We start from the raw sequence: 25,725 nt of genomic DNA, 5'->3' as shown, positions 1-25,725 counted from the left end.
TTATAAACCCATCAAAATGTCTCTCAAGATTTTATCAAAACATCGAAATTGACCTTCTTTGGTTTGTTTGTTTTTTGGAATTTCGCACAAAGCTACTCGAGGGCTATCTGTGCTAGCCGTCCCTAATTTAGCAGTGTAAGACTAGAGGGAAAGCAGCTAGTCATCACCACCCACCGCCAACTCTTGGGCTACTCTTTTACCAACGAATAGTGAGATTGACCGTCACATTATACACCCCCACGGCTGGGAGGGCGAGCATGTTTAGCTCTATGCGGGCGCGAACCCGCGACCCTCGGATTACGAGTCGCACGCCTTACGCGCTCGGCCATACCAGGCCACCTCCTTTGGAATCCAAGGAAGCTTCACACTGTATTTGGTTAAAATCCATTCATAACTGTGTAAGTGATGACATAATTGTAAAAAACTCAAAAACGCCCATAAAAACTGCAAAACACAAAAACGTGAAACCATATGTTTGGATGTATTTCTTCATGGACCCAACACACCATCATGCTACTTGGTGAAGATCCATAATCAGGGGGCGAAGTAGTTATAAAAAACGCAAAATTCAAAAGTGAAACTTTATGAGTATTTCTTCTTGGACGAGATAATCCTCCATACCAAATATGATGAAGTTCCCTGCGAAACAGTTACATGAACGTACAACAGACATTACTGTTATATTTTTATAGAAATATATTAACATTGAATTATAAAAATAAAACAAATATTCACAGCTACTCGAGGGCTATCTGTGCGAGCCGTCCCTAATTTAGCAATGTAAGACTAGAGGGAAGACAGCTAACCATCACCACCCACAGCCAACTCTTTCACCAACTAATAGTGGGATTGACTGTCACATTATAACACCCCCACAGCTGAAAGAGCGAGCATGTTTGGTGTGACGAGGATTTGAACCCGAGACCCTCAGATTACAAGTCAAGTGCCTTAACCACCTGGCCATGTCGTACCGATATCGTTATTCCTGGAAAGATTTGGATACTTAAGTAGTGATTTTTATATAACGTAGTGTATTCATCAATACTTTGTTTCTGTACTTTTTTGGGCATTGCCATCTTTACATCATACTTAAGTTTTGTCATTTTGTACTACTTGGGGCTATTTTCTTTTATTTATATTTTCTTACGAATTAATGTTAAAAACGTAAAGCTTCTGCGAAATAGAGCATTAATAAAACTATTTTACACCTGTGAAATAATCACCTCTGTATTCTAATGTGAGAGCGCTAAGTCTATTGACTTATAACTTCAAAATCCCTAGTTCGCGTCCTTGCCGTTACACTGCAGCTAATTCAATGTGGTTTTGTTCTAAAACAAACAGCTCTAATTATTTAAAATTACAACAGTTCTAGAAGAATCTTATCTGCGTGCGACTTAAATACTTTCTTGTACGCTTCGCAGTTTTTACAATATTCTGTTCTACAGCAGTTTCCTGCCAGTATAGCGGTAAGTCTACGGATTTACAACGCTAATATCAGGGGTTCGATTTCTCTCGGCGGGCCCAGCAAATAGCCCGATGTGGCTTTGCTATTAAAAAACAACAACACCGAAACATCTGTTTTATAGCTCTCAATTAATAATTTCGTTAAGGCCTAAAACTTGTATTGTGTATATATGGTAGAGATATTAAGGCAGCCAATAACCAGCAACCACCATCCACGCGAAGGGAATGACTTTCGCTTTAATAACTCCTCCGCAGCTTAAAGTGCGGGGAATATTTTGTGGTAATAAACAGATTCGAACACAGTTCGTCACCTCCGAAATACAGAACCCTACCACAAACCCTAAAAATTTACAAGTGTTTAAAAGCATATTATGGAAATGAATATTATTAAGTTCAAAGAAACATTACAATTGTAAATCATATTGTGACAGTTATAATAATCGTAAAAACACAAAAATATTTGGAAATATTAGTATATAAAGGAATATATATATATATTTCTGATAAATAGTTCACATAACATTACGGAATGTTGTCACTGTTCTGTTGTACAGAGTTTCATTCAACATTGTATCAACATAGTTGGAGACTAACTTGTGGATCACCCCAGATATAGGATAAAATTGGTACAGGCCAATGATGACGTTAAAGAGTTTGTGTATCACTACGCCACCTGTAGAAACTGAAGTACTAGATTGTCGTTACGTGCTTGTCTGTCAACGATATCAGTTAGATACTGACTGTTACAAGCATGGCAGAAACCGGCAATGCTCAAGCTAAAGTTCCATCTGCAGACAACAATAACGATCAGGCTAAAGATGAACAACTTTTTCTCCAAAGGAAAATCAGAGCGCTGGTTCTCTCTGGTTTTGGCGGCTTGAAATCCGTAAAAATAGTGGAGAGACTAGAACCAACAGTAGGGAAGGAAGAAGTGCTCATTCGAGTGAAGGCAAGGTAAGTCATTACAGTAATTAGTATATTCATTCAATATTTATTGATTAACTCTCCTGTAATTAATATTCTGATGAATACATATAAAATTTTTTAGAATGATTTATTCCAAATAAAATTCTCAGTGTATTTGTTACTTGAAGTTATAGGTACGCTTTACTTTTGACTACAAAAATTAAGCTTTATGACATTAATTAACAAGCTGTTTTTCATTAAACTGTCAAATACTGTTTCTAAAGGATGTTGAAAAAGATCCATCTGGCAGTGACGTAATGTAAAGGATTTTAACTTCACAGTCTCGCAGAGTATTTAAATTTTAAGTTGAAAGTATGGGGTATGGAAAGGTATGTATTCTAAGTGATTTATGATATAAATATAATAGGAAATTATGTAGTTATATTTTGAAATTTGTTTCCGCATGACTAATATAAAATGTGATCAAATATTTATATGTCTAGTTTTACTTAGGCTAGAACGTTGATCTAACATATGGTAAAAATCAACGTATCAATCTGTAGGTAAAGTATAGACGTAACTTTAATAAAGTTTACGATATACATAATTCAGAACAAAGATCCAAATTGTGGAACTGTAAGGTCGAAAACTTTAAAGCGATAGTAGACGTTTGAACTAAAGCTTATCAGGGATTAACTTATGTTTCACTTATTTTATTTTTGTTATCAAAACACGAAAGATAACTGAAATAATGTGATGTAATGCTAACATAAGTTGTTATTCATTGAAATACTTCTGTGTTGAATTATAATTGTAAACTATGAAAGTTAAACAGAGATAGTTATTTAAACATACGTGTATAAATTGTCTTGAACCGTAATAGAATAAGCGCAGTGATAGTTTATATACATTTTGCATACGGCAGAGCCTACATAATGGTAAAGTGAAGACGTTACATATAAAATACCTAGATATTAGTTCAGTCGAACGTGATTTTACGTCAAATGTTAGTTGTGGGAAATGTCAGAGGTTTCTTGCTCACCGGAAACTTTATTCGTATTGATTGCGCCGCCCCCCAGTGGCTCAGTGGTATGTCTGCGGGCTTACAACGCTAAAATTCGGGTTTAGATACCCGTTATTGGCAGAGCACAGATAGCCCATTGTGTAGCTTTGTTCTTAATTCAAAACAACAACAACTTGCCTGCGCCATATACCCAGCTAAACAAGACATAATTTTAGTGTTATATATTATGAACATCACGTGTGGTTTTAACAGCTTAAACGCTTAAAAGTAGTACGTTTTATGGAATATCTGTATCTTCTCAGTAATTTGATTTGTTTAACGCAGTGATTATGTCAGATCATCTCTTTCTTCTCTGATTTTGTTATTCCTGTTCAGAGACGTAACTACAAATTTTTCTTTCTTTTTTTTCGTGTGATCTTATAATCCCACAAGGTGATGTTTCAGGGGTACTCCCCCTGAAAAAATGTGAGAGTTTGGATGCTCTGAGACGCATTAAAAGGTTATTTTAGAAAAAAATATATTTTTATTAAGCACAGGAACATAAACAAATGTAATATTTTGTATCTTTACCTGTAAAAACCTTTTTAAAGATTTTGGATTCTGAAACTTGAGTCCAATGTAAGTTTTGTACCTGCCGTATCGCTTTACTGAGTTAGGGAAGCGGTTTAAAAACGTTCAGCTAGGTTATTGTGTTTCATATCAACTGCTATTAAAGTGAAACATCTTCTCTCGTTTTATGCAGAATCAGATTTAATTAAATATCGTGACGCATTAGTTACACTCAAAACTTTTCATTCGACGACAAGCTTTACGACTCGTGCAAATTGTTTATTCATTTGTTGAATTTCGCGCAAAACTGTTCAGTAAGTCTACGGATTTACCACGCTAAAATCAGGGGTCCGATTCCCCTCGGTGGACTGTGGCTTTGCTCTAAGAAACAGACACACATAAAACTGTTCAAGGGCTATTAAGGTCGGCCGTCCATTGTTTTGAAGTGATAGAGAGAATGCAGCTAGTCAGCCCACCATCACCATCTCTTGGTTTACTACTTATCAACTAATAATGGTATTAACATTCACATTGTAACACACTTTCGTCTGAAAGTGCGACTGTGTTCGATAATAGGTTTCGACATCACGACCCGAAGAATGTAATGTAAATAAATATGTTCACGCCATTTTTCTTCGGCAGTTCATCTTTGCAGCTTTCCACACTTTTTACGAAACGGTGGTACCAACTCAGGAGAGAGTGGAACACTTAAATAACACTGCTCAAAATACATTGTACGATAAGATAATTTTAAAATTTGAATCAACCTGGTGCGTAGTTCTAAATGAATGCGTAGCTTTAACCCAGAAGTTTTACAAATATACATTAAATTATCAGCGTAGTAAATACAAAAAGGAAGATTTAATCTTATACTTAATATATTTGAGCCAGTGGAATGAAGTCCGGTTGTTGTTTAAATACCCATAGTCTTCAATGCAATTGGACTGTCACTTTCAATAGTACTTTGAATAATTGTTTAATTGACTATGACATAGATAATTTAAAGATTATTTAATTGAAGAACTTAACAGCTTGAACTACAAAACTGAGCAGTTTGGAGTGCAAAACATAGCAGCTTGAAGTGTGAGGACTTAGCGGCTTGAATGTGTCATAATTTTCAGCATTTTAAGTATGATTTGTTTTTTCAGTATGTCTAACACCACAGAAAAGCTGACTCGTGAACTGATAGCATGAAGAGCACTTTGAGAAACAACACTGCCTTCAAAACTTAGACATATATTTGTTCTCGGGGGAACAATAGCTTGATGATATCTTGCCATTTAAAACGAAGTGGTGTCAGATATCTAATTTGTAAAAGAAATCTCAAGTATTTGTGATTTCAATTAATAAACAAAGCGTGAATAAATTTCACCAAACCCACGCGAATGTGTAAAGCATCATTGCTCGTGATGTGACGTCAATTAAACATGGAATTCGATTTTTAAGTTGTTCTTAAATATTAGTTAGCTCTATATTTTGATTAATGTTAAAGCAGTTTTTTAGTCTGCATCTTCCATCTGAAAGATCTTTCAAGAAATTCAGGCCAGACTTAAATCAGGGTAGCTTAAAAGGAAATATTTTCCAACAGTTAAGTTAGGAAATTGTTTTAATATTTCAGTATAATGGAAACCAAAACTAAAAACAATGTCTTCGTCATAATGGGAAATAATTATCTTAATTATCAACGCTATAGAAGGGTTACCGTATTTGAATTGAATGTGTTTGAATTTGAAATATAGAGTGGAGTAGGCTTTAATTTTTGAAATAAAAGGTTACTTCCTAACTTCGTAATTTATGTAGAACTCGTTGGGAAAATACAACAAAAATGACTTAGAATCCAGGAAGTTTATGTGCAGTTATTTTTTTCCATAAGAGAAACTTTAATTAATTATTCGATTTCTTATTCGGGATCTCATTTACTTAATTTGATTGTGACCATTAGCTGGATTGAGCTGTGATTTTTAATGTGATAAATAAATGTTGTCCGTTTGTACAAAGTTACATAATAGGCTGTCTGTGCTCTACCCACCATGAGTATCGAAACACAGTTTCTAACGCCGCAAACATACTGCGCTGTGCCATTGGGGGTCATAGATAAATACTCAGGTTAAAATGTAAAGCGAATCTTTTAAGAACTAATGAATGTGTCAGATTGTAATTTGAGGGAATTTTGTTACTTTTTGAAGTAGATCTGAATAATATGTGATCTTTAGGTTAATTTACAGTTTTAACAGGATCAGGAAAATGATCTAAACGTTACGAACTGTGAATTAAATATTATCTGTAATTTTATCAAAATAGTTTCATCAAATACTGTATTGCATTCAGGCTTTGATCTGATACGGCCATGTGGTTAAGGCGTTCGACTCGTAATCTGTGGGTTGCGTCACACCAAACATGCTCGCCCTTTCAGACGTTGGAGCGTTATAATTTAATGGCTAATCCCACTTTTCGTTGGTAAAAGAGTAGTCCAAGATTTAGCGGTAGATAGTGATGACTAGCTACCTTCTTTCTTTTCTTACACTGTTAACTTAAGGACTGCTCAGTGCAGATAGCCCTCGTCTAGCTTTATCCGAAATTCAAAACAAACAAACAAGTATACACGCTTGTTATTATGCAGCTTGGCCTTAATTTGTAGTCTGTTTTAATTAAAGTAATAATGAAGTTATCCATTTGTAGATAAATCGCATAAATCAGGATCCGAATGAACCAGGTAATGAAGTAATAGTAGACGTTTATTTAAATAAAAACAAATTCAACGTACAATGTTGAATTGTACAATAATCCTATACACCTAATTTTCATTTGCTATCTTAGTCAATTCACCTATAATTAAATTTAATATTTCATTAAATCTTACGTATAAATTTGGGCGAACTTTACAGTTGCTAAGTTTAAGTGTGATAACTGGGTTTCCCGTGGTGGAGAGATTGTAGATAGCTCATTGTGTTGGTGTGCGCTAAAACAAACAAACTTGAGAGAGTGATTACTGAAAAATAGTATGTTTATATATAATTTATTTAAACATAAATGAAGTTAACTTTAAATGTTCGGATTGGTTTGTTTTATTTGTATGTGTAATGTGTATAAAAATATTTTATGTACGCACCTAGCAGAAAAATATACTGACCGAAATAATTTTTTTTGTCCAGCGGAGTGAATTTCATCGATTTAATGATAAGGCAGGGTGTGATCAACAACTTACCAAAAACTCCTTTCATCATGGGGTTTGAATGTGCAGGGAAAGTGGAAGCTGTAGGTGAAGAAGTTACAGACATCCAGGTACGATGTTGTTTAACATTTATAGTATACAATGTGATGAACCATACATCTTTATATCTAGAACACTGACAGTTACAGACGTCCAGATATGGTGCTGTTTAGCTCTTATAATATATAATGTGAGGAATGATACATCTTTATATCTAGAACACTGACAGTTACAGACGTCCAGATATGGTCCTGTTTAGCTCTTATAATATATAATGTGAGGAATGATACATCTTTATATCTAGAACACTGACAGTTACAGACGTCCAGATATGGTCCTGTTTAGCTCTTATAATATATAATGTGAGGAATGATACATCTTTATATCTAGAACATTGGCAGTATTTGTTTTATACCATATTTCTAATCTATAATTGGTCAGATTGTTTGTTAAATTTATAAACCACAACTTAATTATATCATTATAAAGGTTAAAGGGCATATTGCTGACCCAGTTTGTTGAGACGGAAAGGCTCGTGTCTGATGTATTATCTTTTGGATATTTCATCAGGTTGGAGATCATGTTGCTGCTCTAACAGAATACAAAGCTTGGGCTGAACTGACCAACGTTCCAGCAAAGTTTGTCTACAAGCTTCCAACTGGAATGAGTTTTCAAGACGCTGCTGCACTTCTCATGAATTCCGTTATTGCCCTGATTTTATTGTTTGACATTGGAAATCTTCGCAAAGGACAAAGTGTCTTGGTGCACTCTGTTGGCGGTGGAGTGGTAAGTATGACATTGTAAACTGTTGAACTCATTTTTTATAGCACTTTTGAAATCACTATTTCAAGTTAGCATTGTTACAAGTTTATTCATTGTTTTGTGTTTTAATTTTATATTATTCGTAAATAAAAAGTATGTTACAAGACTTCGGTACGGAAGGTTCCAAAAGATCTGCTCACAGATGAATAACATCAACACGAACATCGGGAAAAATAATTAATGAATCATGTGAAAACAACTCAAAAACATGGCTTATTTTTGACAAAATGTCTAATGTTTGTATATGCGCTAACACTATCTGTAGTAGTCTTAACTGGCGAACTTCGACCGAAAAACGTCTTGAATATTTAAATGAGGAGGATCTCGTGTCCATACGACAAAACCTGACAAGATTATATGTACGTTATACTTGTTCGGAGTAGGTCCTTATTGTGATGTCTCATAATCCTAGATTATGCCCCTCAGAGGTAATCTTCATAACACATTTTACTTATTCTAGCCTCTGCAAATCTTTGCAATGTTTCTCCACTGGTGCATGGTCCACAAGCCAGGAGAAAGACAATACATAAGGCTTCTCAACCAGTCATTGTGATGTACAATTATAGTTTGATGTGACTATTCAAGCATACCCTCAACTATCTACATCCCGTTTAGGAGAGTGTTGACTTAATGATTCATTCCAGCGTGAAAAATGTTTTTAGCGATACCTGAATATATACTCGTATTACAGTTATGAAGAAATGACACTTGGTAGTTTCAACTGTCACATTCCTGCCCTAGGATTTCTTAGTACCAAACTTTAAAATTTAAGTTTAGATCTCCAATTTAAGTGTAAAATAAACGTAGGCTTATTTTCTATAATCATCGTCTCAGACGTTGCATAAGATTCAATGGCATTTTCACGTGGAACGAACAATGGAATAAAACTGTATTCAGGCTACACCTGCTAGTAAAACTAACAACATATAATAACTTAAAATGACTTAAACTGTTAAACAAAACTGTTAAAGTAAAATTAATCGAAAATATAATAATTGAAATAAAGCCCAAAATAAAATAACTCAACAATGCAACAAAATTAAGAACTAGAAAAACTACGTATAATAAAAGAAACCATAGGCCCGGCATGGCCAGGTGGGTTAAGTCACTCGACTCGTAATCTGAGGGTCGCGGGTTCGAATCCTCATCGCACAAAACATGCTCGCCCTTTCAGCCGTGAGGGCGTTATAATGTGACGGTCAATCTCACTATTCGTTGGTAAAAGAGTAGCCCAAGAGTTGGCGGTGGGTGGTGCTGACTAGCTGTTTTCTCTCTAGTCTTACACTGCTAAATACATGGACCTTTTGCTTGATTTCAAAGTACGGTATACCGTAATTCTTTCTTCCATTATAAAATGCAGAAGCATTTCAAAAAGCTTCTTCCTCCAGCCCCAGCAGCCAGTGAAGTCACAGCTAAAATTAAGAAGCCATCCAGTAGGTAAAAATATAACCTTTATTATGAATAAATACTTTTATTGTTATTTATTTTTTCTTTTCTGTCAGTACTTGATTTATTCTTTATTTAAGTGTCCTGAATTTGCGTTTTGCAAATATTTTGAACTTGTGTTTTGGGTATCAATATTTCTACATACCGTATTTCCTTAAATTTCCTAACTTATCTTAATATCCAAAAGTTTCTGGAGTCCAGGATAAGCCATTTGAGACCAGGGAAATAATTTTTTTCTGTGTGTTTATCTATACTACTGCTAACATTTAAACGCTGTTGATTGTGTTTGTTTGTTTATTTTAAAAGCAAAGGCATATTGAGCTATCTGTTGAGGCCACCACAGGAATTCGAATCCTGTATTATAGAGTTGTAAGTCTGTAAAGTTATTGCTGTCCAATCAAGGGACCTGAGGAAATAAGTTTGATGTCATAAATATCGTGTTCGACTTAATTAAAAGTGTTGATATTATAATAATTTATGGTCCTAATCACTTCTGAGTTTTTATTTGAATTAATAATTACTAAATTGTACAGCATTGCACCAACATTGTTGTTTAATCTGTCACACTGTTTGATACAACCGCAAATAAACCTGTCTAGAAAGGAGCAGTTTGTGATTTAATACATACGTTTACGAATAATTTAAGTTACATTTTGAACAAACATATTCAAAACTTATTAAAGCTGTTTAAGAGCGAATCGTAATTGCAAACTATAACATTTATTATAATATGTATCCTACTTATCAGTCTGAACTGAATTCAGGTCTCTTAAGTTTCTCGCTGAAAATGTATTTTTTTGGATGGTTTTTCAGCTCTCACTATTATTTAACGCTGTATAAATGGGGTTAAACGTTAAGCAACTGTATGTTTCAAACACCTGAATAAGGGGACATCATATTAGAAGAAATTAGAAGAAAGTCTGAAGTTATAAGCTCATTTAACATGCTAAAACTAATTAAATCATACCATAAAAAGGAAGGAATATTTTGAAAATAGGCCTGGCATCGGAAGATCGCGGGTTCGAATCCGCGTCACATTTAACATGCTCGCCCTTTCAGCCGTGGGGGTGTTATAAAGTTACAGCCAATCCCACCATTCGTTGGTAAAAGAGTAGCCCAAGAATTGGTGTTGGGTGGTGATGACTAGCCGCCTTCCATCTAGTTTGACACTGCTAAATTTGGGACGGCTAGCGCAGGTAACCCTCGTATAGCTTTGCGTAAAATTTAAAAAAAAAAACTATAACTGTTACAGTAAAATACAAATGTTCCAATACAATATTTGAAAATAATCAAAACATGAGTAAGCCTCAATTCAGATATATAGGTCAGATAATTTGAGTTTGTGGTAAATAAGTTATAATACGACGAAATACTAATTTTATGATTTAAATATTACTATGATTGGTAAGTCAATTAACTGTTTAGTGTATGCATGAAATTTAATAAATAAGCCAAGTTCGTCTTCTTGAATTAATGATTCATGATGGGTTTTTTCGATGATCTTTTTAGGGCCAGGCAGTTGCACAGTTATGTAAGACTGTCCCTGATGTCATCGTAATTGGTACAGCATCAAAACATAAACACGAATCCATCAAAGACTCAGTAACCCACGTTATCGACCATGGCAGTGATTATGTCCAGGAAGTAAAAAAGTACGAGTAATAAACAAGTAATCAACAAATTAGTAATATAGCGATCAATAATTTTAGGTCGCATGTGTGGTTAATGGAAATTAAAAGTGGTCAGAGCGTGTTTATGAGAGTCAGTACCATATAAGAGCCACTAACTTATCTGGAAAACGCTGTTAATTCTTAGCTAAAGCCATAAGTAATTTAATGTGTATGTTCACTTTTGACGTATGGTTAGGAAGCTCGACTCGCAATCTGCGGATCACGGGTTCGAATCCTCTGTTCCACCAAACATGCTCGCCCTTTTAGCCGTAGGGGCGTTATAATATGACAGTCAGTTGCATTCTTCGTTGGTACAAGAGTAGCTCAGTAGTTGGCGGTTGGTAGTGGTGATTAGCTTAGTTTCCTCTAGTTTTACACTGCTAAACCAGAGAGGGTTAATGCAGATAGCTCTCGTAAGCTTTGCGCAAAATTTTAAACAATGAAACAAATCCAAAGACATTATTTTTTAATCAAATGGTGCCAGTAATTTCAGATTTTATTATTTTTTTGAGGTTTGTTTTTGCGCAAAGTTACGTAAGAAGTTTAACTGTGCTTTGCCCATCGCTAAGATCGAAGTCTAGTTTTAACTTTATAGTCTCGCAGAATTACTGCTGAGTCAAGGGAGAGCTGTTGAAAATCCCTCATACCGTTACTTTTAAGCTGTGTGTCACTGACACTGATCTGGGAGTTGGAGTACAACCGTAAATTTAAAAAAAGAATAACAATTTTGTTTAGTTTTTTTAAAATAGTTTCTGTTTAGTAGTTTAATATTACACGTATAATGATAGTTAGCGGTTGTTTATCTACACTGTTTGTGTATCAAATACTAAACTTTTAGAAAAACTAACATTATCTCTGACTTGCAAATTAATTTTATTTTGTACAAACATCCACATACCTTCAAAAAATTCATCTACCTTTATCCCAGGTTTCGGGCCTGAAATTTAACTAAGTTACAATAATTAATTTATGTAAATGTGTACTCTAAACAGTTCTTTGAAACGCAGGCATGGCCTTGTGGTTAAGACGCTCGACTCTCACTCTACGGGTCGCTGGAACTAAATCCATCACACTATATGTTCACTTTTTCGGCTGCGGGGGCGTTATAATGGTACGGCCAATATCATTATTGGTGATAGAAGAATAGCCCAATAGCTGGTGATATTGACTAACTGTCTTCTCTCTTATTTATCAATTCAAAATTAGGGACCGCCAATACAAGTAGTCCTCGAGTAGTTTTGCGCAAAATTCAACAAACAACTTATGTAATGTGACTTGTGGTTTTAGGTTAAGGATTAAATTTTAATTATAAATAATGATTTCTTAAATAAGTTTCCCTTAAATTTCCTTATTAGTAGCACTAACGTTTTGTGAATATGCAGGTGATTAAATTCTAATGCAAAAATAAAAGATTCGAAAATTATACGATATACGCTAAAATTTAATTTTGTAAGTTAACACACAATTTGTAACCTAGAAATATCTGTATTAACCCGTAACTTAAGTTACTCGAATTTGGAGTTTTTTTGCCTGAAATAATGAGTTACGTCACCGATTTGTCGAGTAGTGTTCAAAAAGCATTATGACGTGTGTTTTACAAATTGGGATTGTCACTGTTACAGAAATTAAAATCCCGAAAAATCAATTACATACAACGAAATGAAGAAGGAAGAATTATAAGTATTACAGCTATAGCAAGGTGGTTAAGACACTCGACTCGTAAGCCGAGGGTCGCGAGTGCGAATCCCTATGGCACCAAACATGCTTGCCCTTTCAGCCATGGGGGTGTTATATGGGACGATCGATCCCACTATTCGTTGGCAAAAGAGTAGCTCAGGAGCTGGTGGTGGGTGGTGATGACTAGGTGCCTTCCCTCTGTTATCACACGGCTAAATTATGGACGGCTAACAAACAATTTCAGTTACAGAATTTTATTTGATGTCAGTGGTTACCACTAAGACTTTTCATTATAAGAAAAGGTACAGAACGTTTGAATTAAAAACGGATATTTTATTAAATAGTTTTCGAACAATAGCTTATTTAATATTTAAAATTTTATGTTGATCTTTCATAAAATTTTGAAATAATAAAAATTGGATCGCGTGTTTCGAATAACAACAACAATTGATTTGTGTGCTATTTTTAAGTGTTTAAGTCACTACTATGCTTTATAGAGATTTACAAATATAATATTTTGCAATCACTATATATATGTATAACACCTGTCAGATTTGCGAGTAATCATTTGGTATGTTCGACTTAAAATATATATTGTTTCTCAAGAATATCACCAGATGGCGTTGACCTAGTTTTGGATTGCTTATGTGGTGATGATACAAACAAAGGATACTCTTTGCTGAAACCTCTCGGTCGTTATGTTCTGTATGGTATGTTATTTTATTCATTCTCAAAATTGTTGCGGTAAAAATGAGTAGAAAGAAGTACCTTTTGAATGCTTCTGTAAACTTCCAACCCTATCAAAGGTAAAAATTATTACAAACAAAAAATATGATATATTAGTACATATGACAACTCAATCTATGTTTTTTTTATTTTCTTAAAGCGTCTTGAGAAATAAGTAATATTCCAGCTTCTAATCTGTTGGTAAAAATTTACGTAAAGTTCTACATTCATCATTTTAAAAAAATGTAACTTACAGTTTATCAGTTCTCTAGTTTTTATGTATATGTACAAGAATATAAAGTGATTATAAATTACGAAAACTTGTTAGAATGTAGCAGCTTTCACTAGACAACAAATAGTAATTATTTAGTAAATTTGATGACGGTTCAAGAGTTTATCGTGTTAGTGGTTTGCATCAAATGTATAATCTAAATTAACCAGTACTTGTTTCTCACCAGTACTTGTTTCTCATCTGTCTTAGGGACCTCGAATGTTGTTTCTGGAGAAACAAAGAGCTTCTTCACTTTTGCAAAATCTGTAAGTTTCTCAAATTATCTTGTATATCAAAATAACGGCACAGGTTCCTTAAGAATACAAAATTCCATTTAAATGAGATTAAAAAGGCTCAGAAAATGTTGACATTTATAAAATACCTGTATAATTATATTACTTAAAATGTCTAAGTGGAGGCTAGAAATAATTATTGAAATAAATACGATCACAAACTTCAGTAAAATAAAAACCTTTGTTGTTCCCGACGTTTCGACTTAAAGCTTTATCAAGGGTTGAATCTAACCCTTTGTAAATACGTAAGTATAAACGTTCGGAACATTTAAATTTCTATATAACTGGAGCTTGTGATCATTGAGTTGTTTTAACAATGCACATAATTATACTAATATTAATTCTTCCAATGTGTAGTTGCTACTCGTTTTACTGATATTTGATTTGCTTCAATGCAATTTTTAGGTGAACGTTTCTATTTTTTATTATCACTGGGGTAAGATTTAATATCATTGCTAGACTTGAGTCAAAAATAACTGTTAATAGGCAGTATAACTATTAAGGCAGTACGGATATTTGGAACAGCCTATAGGATAAATCATGTTCCATGAGTTCTAAATATTTTACAAATGTTACTTGCAAGTGTAAATGACATAATCTGGTTTTATAAATACTATTAGAAGTTCTGTACACGATCATACGCCAATTAGTGTGATATATAAGCATAGAATGGTAAAGGTAATCGTTATTTTTCTGTTAGCAACGGAAGTCACAACACATTAAGTTTCGAATGGCGAATTTTATCGGCGGGATTCGGACATTTCCAAGTGGTTAGTGTGTTTGGCCGCAGATAGTGAGGATCAATATTCGAATCATGATGTTGGTGAACATGGTGTTCCTTAGTTTCTTCTGTAAACGTTAGACATCCTGTTATTTGGCGCAAAAAGCTAAACAAAAACAAAGCCTTTTGGGCGGCGAGTGCTGCTGATTGAGTGTTCCCTTCTTCTGTTAAAATCTTAAAAATGCTAAATGGTTATACCTGATGGTATAAATGGTGTCTCTCACCTGGACACATAGCCCCATTTGTGTCGTTCAAGATGCTACTCGTGTTAGGGGTTCCAATTTAATAATGTTGGAGCTGACCAACACCAAAGCTGTAATATTGGAACATACATCCAAGTATGACACCATAGAACCGAGAAGTGGAACAGGCATAATTATTTTTGTCAGCAGATTAGTTTGAAAATTTCGAAAGACAGAAATTTTCACTGACAATCCAAAGACAAATATCAATGCCACTGTTGTGATGGTGCTGCAAGATCAGTCCATGATGTAAGTTATGTGGGATGTCAGATCGGTTTGCCATGGTCAGCTGGGTGAAAAGTTTTATACATTAACTTTCTGGTGTACTTTTACACCATTTCATATTCAAGAGTTGAAATGGTCGTGACTGTGAGTTAAAAAATTGTATTGGAATTTTACGGCACTTGTTCCAATTGGCTGAAAAAAAACGTGCCTTCTATAGACAGATTCTGACCTATTCACTCTTCTTATTTGAAACTGTGTCACCTGGGCTAATGTAATTTACATGCTCTTGCAAGTAATATTTGCGTTCCTTAAAGGTCATATTGTAGGGCACATTCACCATCGATTTATCTTGGGGTTATTCATCTTTGGAGAATAAGAACAAAAAGGTTTGGCAACGCACATAGTGACTAGACAACGTTAAATAATGTTTTAACCTTATGTCTTAACAGTATGATTGTGTCAATACTGTAATATTTGTGTAGCAACAAGATAGTTCCTCATCCCATGTTCAACACCTGGTAAAGGCATTCTTATTGCAAGCTTTTGTTGGGGATCGGGATATAAGCTTTCATTTCTATCATGTCCAGAAATTATTCCCCTTAGGCTATGGGTTTTTTTGAAAATACAGAATCTTATAATATAATCCAGCAAATATTCCTAAAGCACAAAATGGCATTCTAAAAGAGATTTAGGTAGATTTCGGACAAAAGTTACATGTTGCAATATAAAGCCATAAGTAACTATAGTTGCTTTTGTGACACTCAGTTCTATTTCAGAAAGTTTCTGTGACCCATGTATGTCCAGAAAATACTTCACCCAATTGTCACATGATTTTTCTTATGCATGGTTTCAGATATTCATGCTGATTAAATAACCATCATGACATTCTGATAAAAACTTTTAAAAATCGATTTTATGAAACTGTAGTGTGTAATAACACTATGCAACAAACCTTTTACTTTTTCTTGTTCCTAGGCAGAATGTGTTATTTCCCAATTGCTTATGCCTAAAGTAAATGGAAAATACCTATTTTTCTCTTCAAACTTTGCTTTTGTGCCCTGGGAGAGTATAACGAAAACATGATGGGGCTGATACGTGAAAGTGATTTACATTACAGCCCTAAATCTCGAAAAACTACTCACTTCTGAACATTTTTGTATAACTTTAGTATAAATACATGTGAATCTTGATTCATATGTTGTTTTATTCAGACCTTATATAAATGCAAATGTGCAAATTTGCTTATTTTTACATAGAAAATAGGTTAATTTCTATATTTCATTATCCAGGTCACAAAAGCAAAGTTTGAAGGGAATAGTGGCCATTTTCTGTACTTTTACAACATAAGCAATTACGAAATAACACATACTATCCAGGGACAAAATTTGTGTTACATACTAGAATGAATAAGAGTTGCCTTGAAACAAAATATTGTAAGGACTGTAACTAAGGTACTACCTGAGCTATATGTATCTATTCTGTTAAATATCATCATTACATATTAGATATACTGTTCAGTGTATATCTATCATATTAATTGTTTCCTTCTTCATGAAGTGGTGGCAGGTGGATAAAATCAGCCCCATGAGGCTGTTTGATGAAAACAAGTCTGTTACTGGATTCCATCTTCGTCATTTTCTGTACCAGCAGGGTCAAGATAATTATGTTCGTCAGGTGGTAAACACAGTGTTTAAACTCTGGTCAGATGGAAAGATCAAACCTGTTATTGATTCAACATGGGCATTTGAAGATGTAAGTGTCATCTGATCTTTCCTTGAAGTGCACTACACAGTTTAATGTATTAGTGAGATATGCGTATTAAATATAGAATGATAGGCTTAACAATATAATTTTTAACTTTGAGTTAAAAAAGTCTTAAAATTAGTTTCACTCAAGAAATGTTATACACTTTAAGTGTTTATAGAAGTGTCTGTAAGGCCCGGCATGGCCAAGCGTGTTAAGGCGTGCGACTCGTAATCTGAGGGTCGCGCCAAACATGCTCGCCCTTTCAGCCGTGGGGGCGTTATAACGTGACGGTCAATCCCACTATTCGTTGGGAAAAGAGTAGCCCAAGAGTTGGCGGTGGGTGGTGATGACTAGCTGTCTTCCCTCTAGTCTTACACTGCTAAATTAGGGACGGCTAGCACAGATAGCCCTCGAATAGCTTTGTCCAAAATTCAAAAACAAACAAACAAACAGAAGTGTCTGTATGTGTGGAGGGCAATATTTTTAGTAGATTTTAAATACGAGCGTGAGTGTTGAAACGGTAAAGCACGTAATGATTACAAGGGAAGGTGTTTGGCAAAGCCAAATGTCAAGCAGTAGAAATGGTATTAATTAGGCAAGTAAAATGTCGAGCAATAATTGAAATGTTTGAACAGTCTTAATGTTGGGCAGTGAATATCGAGTAGTAAAGAAAATGTTTGGTTGGAGACAGGCAAGTAAAATGTGGATCACTAAGAAAGGTGTTTAGTGAAAATAAAAAGCAAGATTAAAAAAAAAATACTTGGCGAAGCTGAATATCGAGTAGCCGATTGACATGTAGGAGGAAGGTTGTTAGGCTTAGCTGGGTTAAAAAAAAGTATACAAAGGACTTGGGTCTGTCAGGATGACGTACTTAGTAGGAAGAGAAAGTGACAATGTAACATCAATTAATTTTTCTTGTTGAGGTCCAGTTCTTGGTGAGAAATGAAAATTTGTCTTAACTCAATATTAATAGAAAACAAACTACTGTATTACTTCGAGTTTAAGACGCACTCCACTTTTAGAAAGAGATTTTCAGGGAAAAAATTGGATGATAACTAGAAAGGAGTAAATAGATTTTAAGATAGTTTATTAACGAATCAAAATTGGTAATAATGTACTTAAAATTAAATATGATAAAAATATATAAAATATACAGGAAATTTAAACTTTTCGTTTCAGTAATGTTTCTTCCTGCATTCCTTATTTAATTAGAATGTCACTCTGATGTTTCTTCTGGCTCACTCTTGTATTATGAAGTTGAAATATCATCATTTGATTCACTATTGTACCAAAGAATGTCATCTTGCTTTCTTTTTTCCGCATTGGATAAACAATATTTTAAAACGATTTTCTAATAATATTGTCCGACACTTCTTTCCAAGCTTTTAAAATCCACTCCACTATTTTTATGCTGATGCCCTTTTATTTTGGCACTCGGTGTCAAAGCATGATTGTCTTTATTCAGCCAAGCATCATAACGCTTACGGATACGATTTTTGAATGACTTGTTAATGGATGCATGAGGAGATTGTAACTGACCTGTCATTTCACCAGGAATTATCACCAGATCACTGTTTTTGTTTCTTAACCTACTCTTGATTTTATCAGAGAGATGACCATGAAATGCATCCATTACAAGCATGCTCCGTTACTTTAATAATGCACCATGCCGATGTTTCCATACACATACCAACTGCTCTTGTATTAACTCTGACGTCATCCATGCATTTTGTTTTGTGCACGAACTATTACATATTTGCAAAAATTTACTTTAGGCAACGTTTTTCTGTTTAATATGATATACGGTGGTAATTTATTTCCATCTGTAATTACACATAGCATGACACTAACTCTTAACTTTTCAAAACTAGTGGTTTTGGTTATAACCTGTTTTTCTCCTTTGGCATTTACAATGCAGTTGCACGGAATGTCGAAAATAACTACTGTTTCATCTGCATTACTGATTTGGTTTAGGGAAGATTGATACATTTGGTGTAGACATAACGTTGATATTCAGTAAGTTTTGTTTCAAAATCTAACGACAAATTTTGACTAATTGTTGTCATTCGCTGTAATGAAAAAGCTTCTCTTTTCATAAATTTTTCACACCAGCCATGACTAGCCTTGAAACAAATACCACTATTTCCTGCACATTTCTTTTGCTTTTAACATTAAGATGTCTCTCGTTACAGGCAGTCATTTATTTTTTAACTCTCTGAAATACGTTAAAATGGCAGCATCAGTTTCAGGATGTCTTCCTTTTCTTGGGCCAGAAAACAACTTGGTTTTCATACCATGCCAATGACGTACATTTGTCTCTTTCACTGTATACTTTTTACGGGCTGCACGATTCCCAATCTGTTCGGTGGTACACAAAATAACTTTTCTTTTGAATTCGGCATCGTACGTAAAACGCTTTTCCACGGGTAAAAAACGCAATAAAAATAAAAATAACCACAAAATAGCATCTGAACAACAGGAAAGTCAGACAAAGACTGAGGACGGTGTATCCAACTACACCGCTAGAGGCGCTGACATCGGCAGACTTGACGTTTTGTACGCGTTGTTTCAATCTTTCTAAGCTAAGTTCTTTTTTATAATATAGTGCAATCTGTTTGTTAATGCATGATGTTTCAAAAATATTTTTGTTGTTTGAGGAAAATTGTTTTATAGACTTTCGAAGAGCGAAAATTAATACCTCGAATTTAAGAGGCACCCTAATTTTCAGTTCAGAAAAATGTGATAAAAAGTGCGTCTTAAATTCGAAGTAATACGGTGCATATTTTGTGACAAGTCACCTTTGTACAAGTGTTTTGTTTGTGTTGCTTTGCGCAAAATTCAAAACAAACGAGTGCTATCTGTGCTAACCGTCCCAAATTTAGTAGTGTAAGAAAGGCACCAGTCATCACACCTACAGTCAACTCTTGGGATACTCCTTTACCAACGATTATTGGGATTGACCGCACATTATAACGCCCTCACGGCTGAAAGGGCAAGCATGTTTGGTGTGACAGGGATTTTAACCCCCGACCCTCAGATTAGGAGTCGAACGCCTTAACCCACCTGGTCATGCCAGGCCTTGTACAAGTTATAGAGAGCTATGGGGAAAATATTCCTTTGAAAAGCAACCTAGAGGATAGTATTTCTCCCTCTCCCTTTTTTTTTAACCCAAACATAACCCCTTTCTAAGCTCCTGAGGTAACTACATTCATTCTATTTTAAAATATAGGTCATGCTGTTGTCAGTTTTCTTGATTTTAATCAGTTGTTGTCACTCTATGACGTAACATAAGCGACAATTTGTAAACCCTGTCTGTAATAAGATATTCTCACTTTGTTTTAAATCCCTGTGACAATTTGTAAAGTATTTTGACTGTACTAATCTGTTCTCACCTCTTGACCTCTAATTTGAATAACGACCGATATTTTGCAGCTTATTTTTTATCTTTCTCCAAACTTAAATATTGATTAGAGGAAGTGTTGGACTTAAATGGATACCACTAAGGTCAAAGCATATCGTCTGTTTGTCTTTAAGCCTTAATATATTTTTTTAATTTTCTGTTCCATGAAAAGCGAGTATTTGTGAGCAACAATTGTTTTTTCATAATATATCTGTGAAACATTAGATATTATGCCCTGAATAATAACAGATAGGCCGGAAGACAACGAATCACCATATTTATACCATACTTGTTTTGAAATACGTAAAGCAATGAGGCGTCATAACAAAACGTCACATGTTATTTCATTTTGTTTTAAAGAATGTAAATACTGTATTGAAATGTTGACATACAAAAGTGTCTAGATAATAAATTACATTTTTGTTGTTGTTGCAAATTTACGTATTATGTTGAAGGTTTCCGAAGCTATGTTGAAACTGCATGACCGAAAGAACATTGGTAAAATAATTCTCGACCCCAGTATGGAACCAAAATCAAAGCAGCAGGTGAGTCGTGTAATTTTGTCTCCTATGTGTGTGTTATCAGGACGTTCACGAATTTAGAAATGGTATTAAAAAATTGGGAACAACATTTTTAAACTATCCCTGTACCTAGAATAATCTCGATAACCCTTCCACCTTTTTAAATCTTTAAGAACTTAATATACCAAACGTTAGTATTTTTTATAATAACGTTATTAATTACAATTCATATTATAGTTTATGTCAAATATTAAACAAATGCAGTACCTTGTATACCATAAAAGTGTAATATCTTTGTTTCATCACCTTTCTCTCTTTGTCCCCCGCTGGGACAGCGGTGAGTCTACGGATGTACAACGCTAAAATCAGGGGGTTCGATTCCCCTCGGTAGACATAGCAGATACCTCAATGTGGCTTTGCTATAAGAAAACACACAAACATATATTTTCTCTTTTTTTTCTATAGTACCATAATCTGAAGTCGAACCTGTTGTTTGGATATTGGATTGGGACGTTGTCTCTCTCATCAATATAAAAAAATTAGGGGTAGTGATACATGAACCATAGAATCTGGACTGACTGTTTAACCTATGTGCAAGCACCACATAATACTTACCCATCCCTATGCTGAGTAAATAGCAAATGTTATAAGAATACAATTATCACGCGCGACTGACAATTTTATACTTCCCAGACCTACTGCTAGCCTATCTGTAATTTTATCCTACTTATCTGTTGTTTAATAATTAACTTAGTGTACTGTATGAAACGTCGACATGTTGATGTATTTAAAATTTTTCAATCAAAATTATAATACTCCCAGATGAAAATATTTATTAACAATGAACAATTGTTCCTATTGGTCTATGCTCAATTTACGTATGTTTCGTTACCTTTATTCAAATTGCTATCAGTACATTTGTCGTCAAATATTCTATAAACGAGGTCTCTCTGTTCAACGTAGGTATTAATTTTTAACATTTTAAGCCCGATATTTACTAAATAAATATGGCATCAGACCAGCGTATAATAGTTGTAATGAGTAAACATTTTATTTTTTCATGAAAACTAAACTATGAGTCATGTTTATTAGCGTGAAAATGGCACTGAGATTTGAATTCGAGAAACTATGACGATGGAAACCCCGTACAACATAGCCTTTATTTACTTTTACGGTTTGACTTATTTTATCATTACAGCAATTCGTGTTGATGCAAATACCTTAACTTGGATGTTTGGTCTTTAAATATATGTTAAATATGAAGATATATTTTCAACCTAAAAATAAAACAACAACAGGACGGAATCCTCATTTGCCGCAGCTGTGATTAGATCTCAAATCGGTCAAGGGATGGAGCTATGAGCTAAAAATTCGAACTTTTACAAAAGCACTTACAAAAGCCATTCTATGAGCCGCTGTACTGTGGTTAAAACGTTTGTACAGTACAACTGTAGATTTCTAAACCAGAAATAATACGAGTTTGGCTTCATGGAAACATATGACAACCGAAATTTTTCGTTTCCGATATTCTTTTACAAGTACATGAGTGAATTTTAGGATTTCTACATTCTAACTGAAACATACCATTAACTAACTACTTATGAAATATTTATGGACATTATAGGAGAACGCTGGAAAAGATAAGGAAATTAATGATGGAAAGGCTGTTACTGAAAACAGAGATACGGAATCATCTTTACCTTCGTGTAAGTTGTTTTTTGTTTAAAGATTGAAGTTTAAACGTATAGTAAATCTTAGTTTATTTAAACGTAAAACTTATTCTACTCATAAAGTGGTGTTTACTTTCGACCAAAACTTATAATGACCGATTCCTTTCCATTGAAAGTAGTGTTTAAATTTATTTTCGAACACAGAACGTCGTATAGAATAATAAGTGTATTAAATTTATTGTCGTTGTTAACAACGTATACCTTTTTTACGTTACTTTGAAAAACACAGTAAGTTGTATATATTTAACCACATGCACAAATATACTCAGTTTGAGATAAGCTCAGTACCAGTTTAGTCAAGGTAAAAATTAAAGTGCGTTTGTCTTTAAAAATTATTTACCATAAACTGAGGCTTCTAACAATATATTTATTTCTAATTTGTCGGATCAGTTTCTAAAATTTTAAAGATTTTTTATCATGTTACTCTAACTTACATAGTGACTTTAAACATATGATTTCAAATGAGTAGTAGATATGCTAATTGTAAATAAAAGAAGTGCTATTTTCTGGTATGCATTATGTTCATTTTAACTTAAAGTATATTTTGAACCAAACATGCTTTCTCAAGATGATTGGTATGGGTATTAAAACTTTAAAATAAAATACAGTGCAATGTTTCGACTTTCTTAGGTCATCTTCAGGTAAACAAAGGGAGTTTGTAACTGACTGTTGCTTGGTGCATGTTTTAGGAACGAGAGCGTAAACAGGTACGATATTGTAGGGGGCGTTGCAGTTGTTAGTTTATTAAATTAATATAGGTATTACTTTATATTGGTTTGAATTATTGTATAAGTAGGGCTTCTTTGATTTTACGTCCGTTTGTATTTGTATCCCTACTTGGTATGTTGGTGTTTTCTATGGTTATGTTGTGCTTATTTGATTTCCAGTGTTCAAAAACGCGCGAAGGTGTTTTCTCGATCTGATTTACATTTTTCTGTGTTTCTCCTACTTGTTGCATTGTATTTTACAAATAATGTTGGTGTTATGTTTGTTATTGTAGTTTTCACATAGTATTGACTTTAGTTTTCTACCTGTTTTTTGAATAAATTTAGTGTTTACCGGAATGTTTTGTCTTGTTGTTTATTATAAATGTTGGATTTTCTAATATCGGGAATATATGGTATGCAGCAGTTAAGGCTTTGTAGTTTGTTCTTGGAAATTATTATTGTTTGTTTGTTGTTGGTCTAGATGTGTGTAAAAATTTTTCAACGATACTTGTTGGTGAAATGTTGTTTTACTTGGTTGATTTTAACATTAATTTTGTCGAATGTGCAGTTTTGTTTCTGTGTTTATTTAATTTCTTTATGTTGAGTTTTTGTTTCATTTCGTATGCCGTGTCCCAGAGAACGTATAGTCTAGTATGGGTAAGTTTTATGTGGATTTCTATCTTGAATTGTGTATCGGTTCTCGAAACGATATTTTGTACTTTAAAGTTTGAATGCCTATACCAGCCGTCTTGAGAATACATCTTCACGTGGGTTCCTCGTCATCAGAAACCCCTGTTTCTTAATCATTTTAAACTACAAGAACAAAGTTGCATAATGCAACAATTATAACACATTTCTCAAAATTTTCTGAAATTCTTAGGTGTTGTAAGCTACACTTAATTAAAAATGGTCAAATTTCATAGAAATGTTATGTGCATAAATATATTTAGTTGTCTTAAGTGACAGTTAAAATCGTATATTTTTATTGACACAGCTGCCAAATAGCAATGCATCCATTTCTTGGAGATCGCCCTATACACAAATTGAGGATCTAGAAAATGGACTTTTTCATATATTTACAACTGCAATTCCCTGTCGACCAGCAATTTCCTTTGTGTTCCTGTTGTTGTTATTTAATTAACACCCAACCAAGGTCACATGCAGAACATCAATGCTTCAGCTTTACATTAATAAGGAGGTTAATTCTAAGCTGGTAACCAACAAGCCTGTTTGTTGTTCCAGAGGACTAGAAAGAATCTCTTAATATAATGTTTCTATTACATTAACAGTATTTGAATGTAATTTACCATAAGTTTATTCTTACAAATAAGTCTTAAGAATATCTTGCTTATCCTAAAGCGATTTGTTATTAGTATAATTACATTTCCCTATGATAATTCAGTGTTTTATGTCTATTTAACTAATGAAGAAATATTACATAATATTACCCTACACTTTTAGTGTTGTTTCTGAATGACTTTATATTTTTGCACTGAACGTTACTTCAGGGCTTCACATGTTAATTATACCAGCTACCTAGTTATGGTGATGTACTTGTATGATATACGTAAATTAAATGACTGATTGAGAAAAATGTAAACAAAAGCATGCTATTAAATTGAAACCATATGAAAATGTAAAATGCCTTGTGCTAGCACGTTTGTATTAACATAGTATTTTATAGGTTAAGTACTAAAAACTTTAAAAGCCCACTAAAACAGCAAACTTCTGATTCAGTACTGATATGAAATTTCCTTTATTTTTTCATTAATCTGGATTATAAAGGCCAGTAAAGCAGCATACTTCATACTTCTGACTCAATATGAACATAAGATGTCCTTCTTTTCTGCTATACATGAAGAATGCAAATGCCACTAAAGCAGCATGCTTGTGGTTTAGTATACAATACAGCCATAAGATTTCCTTCTCACTTTATTATAGGTACATCATAACAGGCAGGAATTTTATACAATGTTTGATGCTAAAGTTCATAAATGTGTTTTGGGAGAGAGAAAAAAAAAGTTATACTGAACGTTTGAAAACAAAATTAAGACTACCCCATCTAATTATGAAAAATATTCTGAACCAGCCTCCATGAGCCCATACCAAAGTTAAAAATTCACATCATATAGTCAGTCATGACCAGCTATGATGCATGTGGGCCAATTAGAATAGCAAAAAACAAATCCAACTAGCTCTATTGAGAAGTACCCTATTTTTTTTATTCAGTAATTTTTAAGTTTTATCTGGATCTATACAAAGATTATGTATATTCCAAGACTGATATCATCAAAAACTGTTATTTCAATTAAAA

The 25,725-nt window shown here is 33.9% G+C and overlaps 1 protein-coding gene across 1 annotated transcript; it reads left to right on the top strand.

The window, feature by feature from the left end:
• Positions 1-2,129: 2,129 nt before the first annotated feature.
• Positions 2,130-25,053, top strand: LOC143250777 (synaptic vesicle membrane protein VAT-1 homolog-like). The gene is made up of 10 exons (XM_076501753.1): positions 2,130-2,418; positions 7,096-7,225; positions 7,725-7,940; positions 10,932-11,074; positions 13,376-13,479; positions 13,977-14,032; positions 16,865-17,059; positions 20,909-20,998; positions 22,599-22,680; positions 24,406-25,053. The coding sequence occupies exons 1-10, from the start codon at positions 2,216-2,218 to the stop codon at positions 24,414-24,416; spliced, it is 1,230 nt and encodes a 409-aa protein (XP_076357868.1). The 5' UTR covers positions 2,130-2,215; the 3' UTR covers positions 24,417-25,053.
• Positions 25,054-25,725: the final 672 nt, after the last annotated feature.

This window comes from Tachypleus tridentatus, chromosome 5 (genome assembly GCF_004210375.1).
Source record: "Tachypleus tridentatus isolate NWPU-2018 chromosome 5, ASM421037v1, whole genome shotgun sequence".
NCBI lineage: Eukaryota > Metazoa > Arthropoda > Merostomata > Xiphosura > Limulidae > Tachypleus > Tachypleus tridentatus.
This window is presented reverse-complemented; position numbering and strand designations above follow the sequence as displayed.

Bases quoted from the DNA above. Each gene is read 5' to 3' on its own strand.
- LOC143250777 (XM_076501753.1), top strand. From the start codon at position 2,216: ATGGCAGAAACCGGCAATGCTCAAGCTAAAGTTCCATCTGCAGACAAC. The intron at 7,226-7,724 runs GTACGATGTTGT...ATATTTCATCAG, and splicing joins AAGAAGTTACAGACATCCAG to GTTGGAGATCATGTTGCTGC. The intron at 14,033-16,864 runs GTAAGTTTCTCA...TTCTTCATGAAG, and splicing joins TCTTCACTTTTGCAAAATCT to TGGTGGCAGGTGGATAAAAT.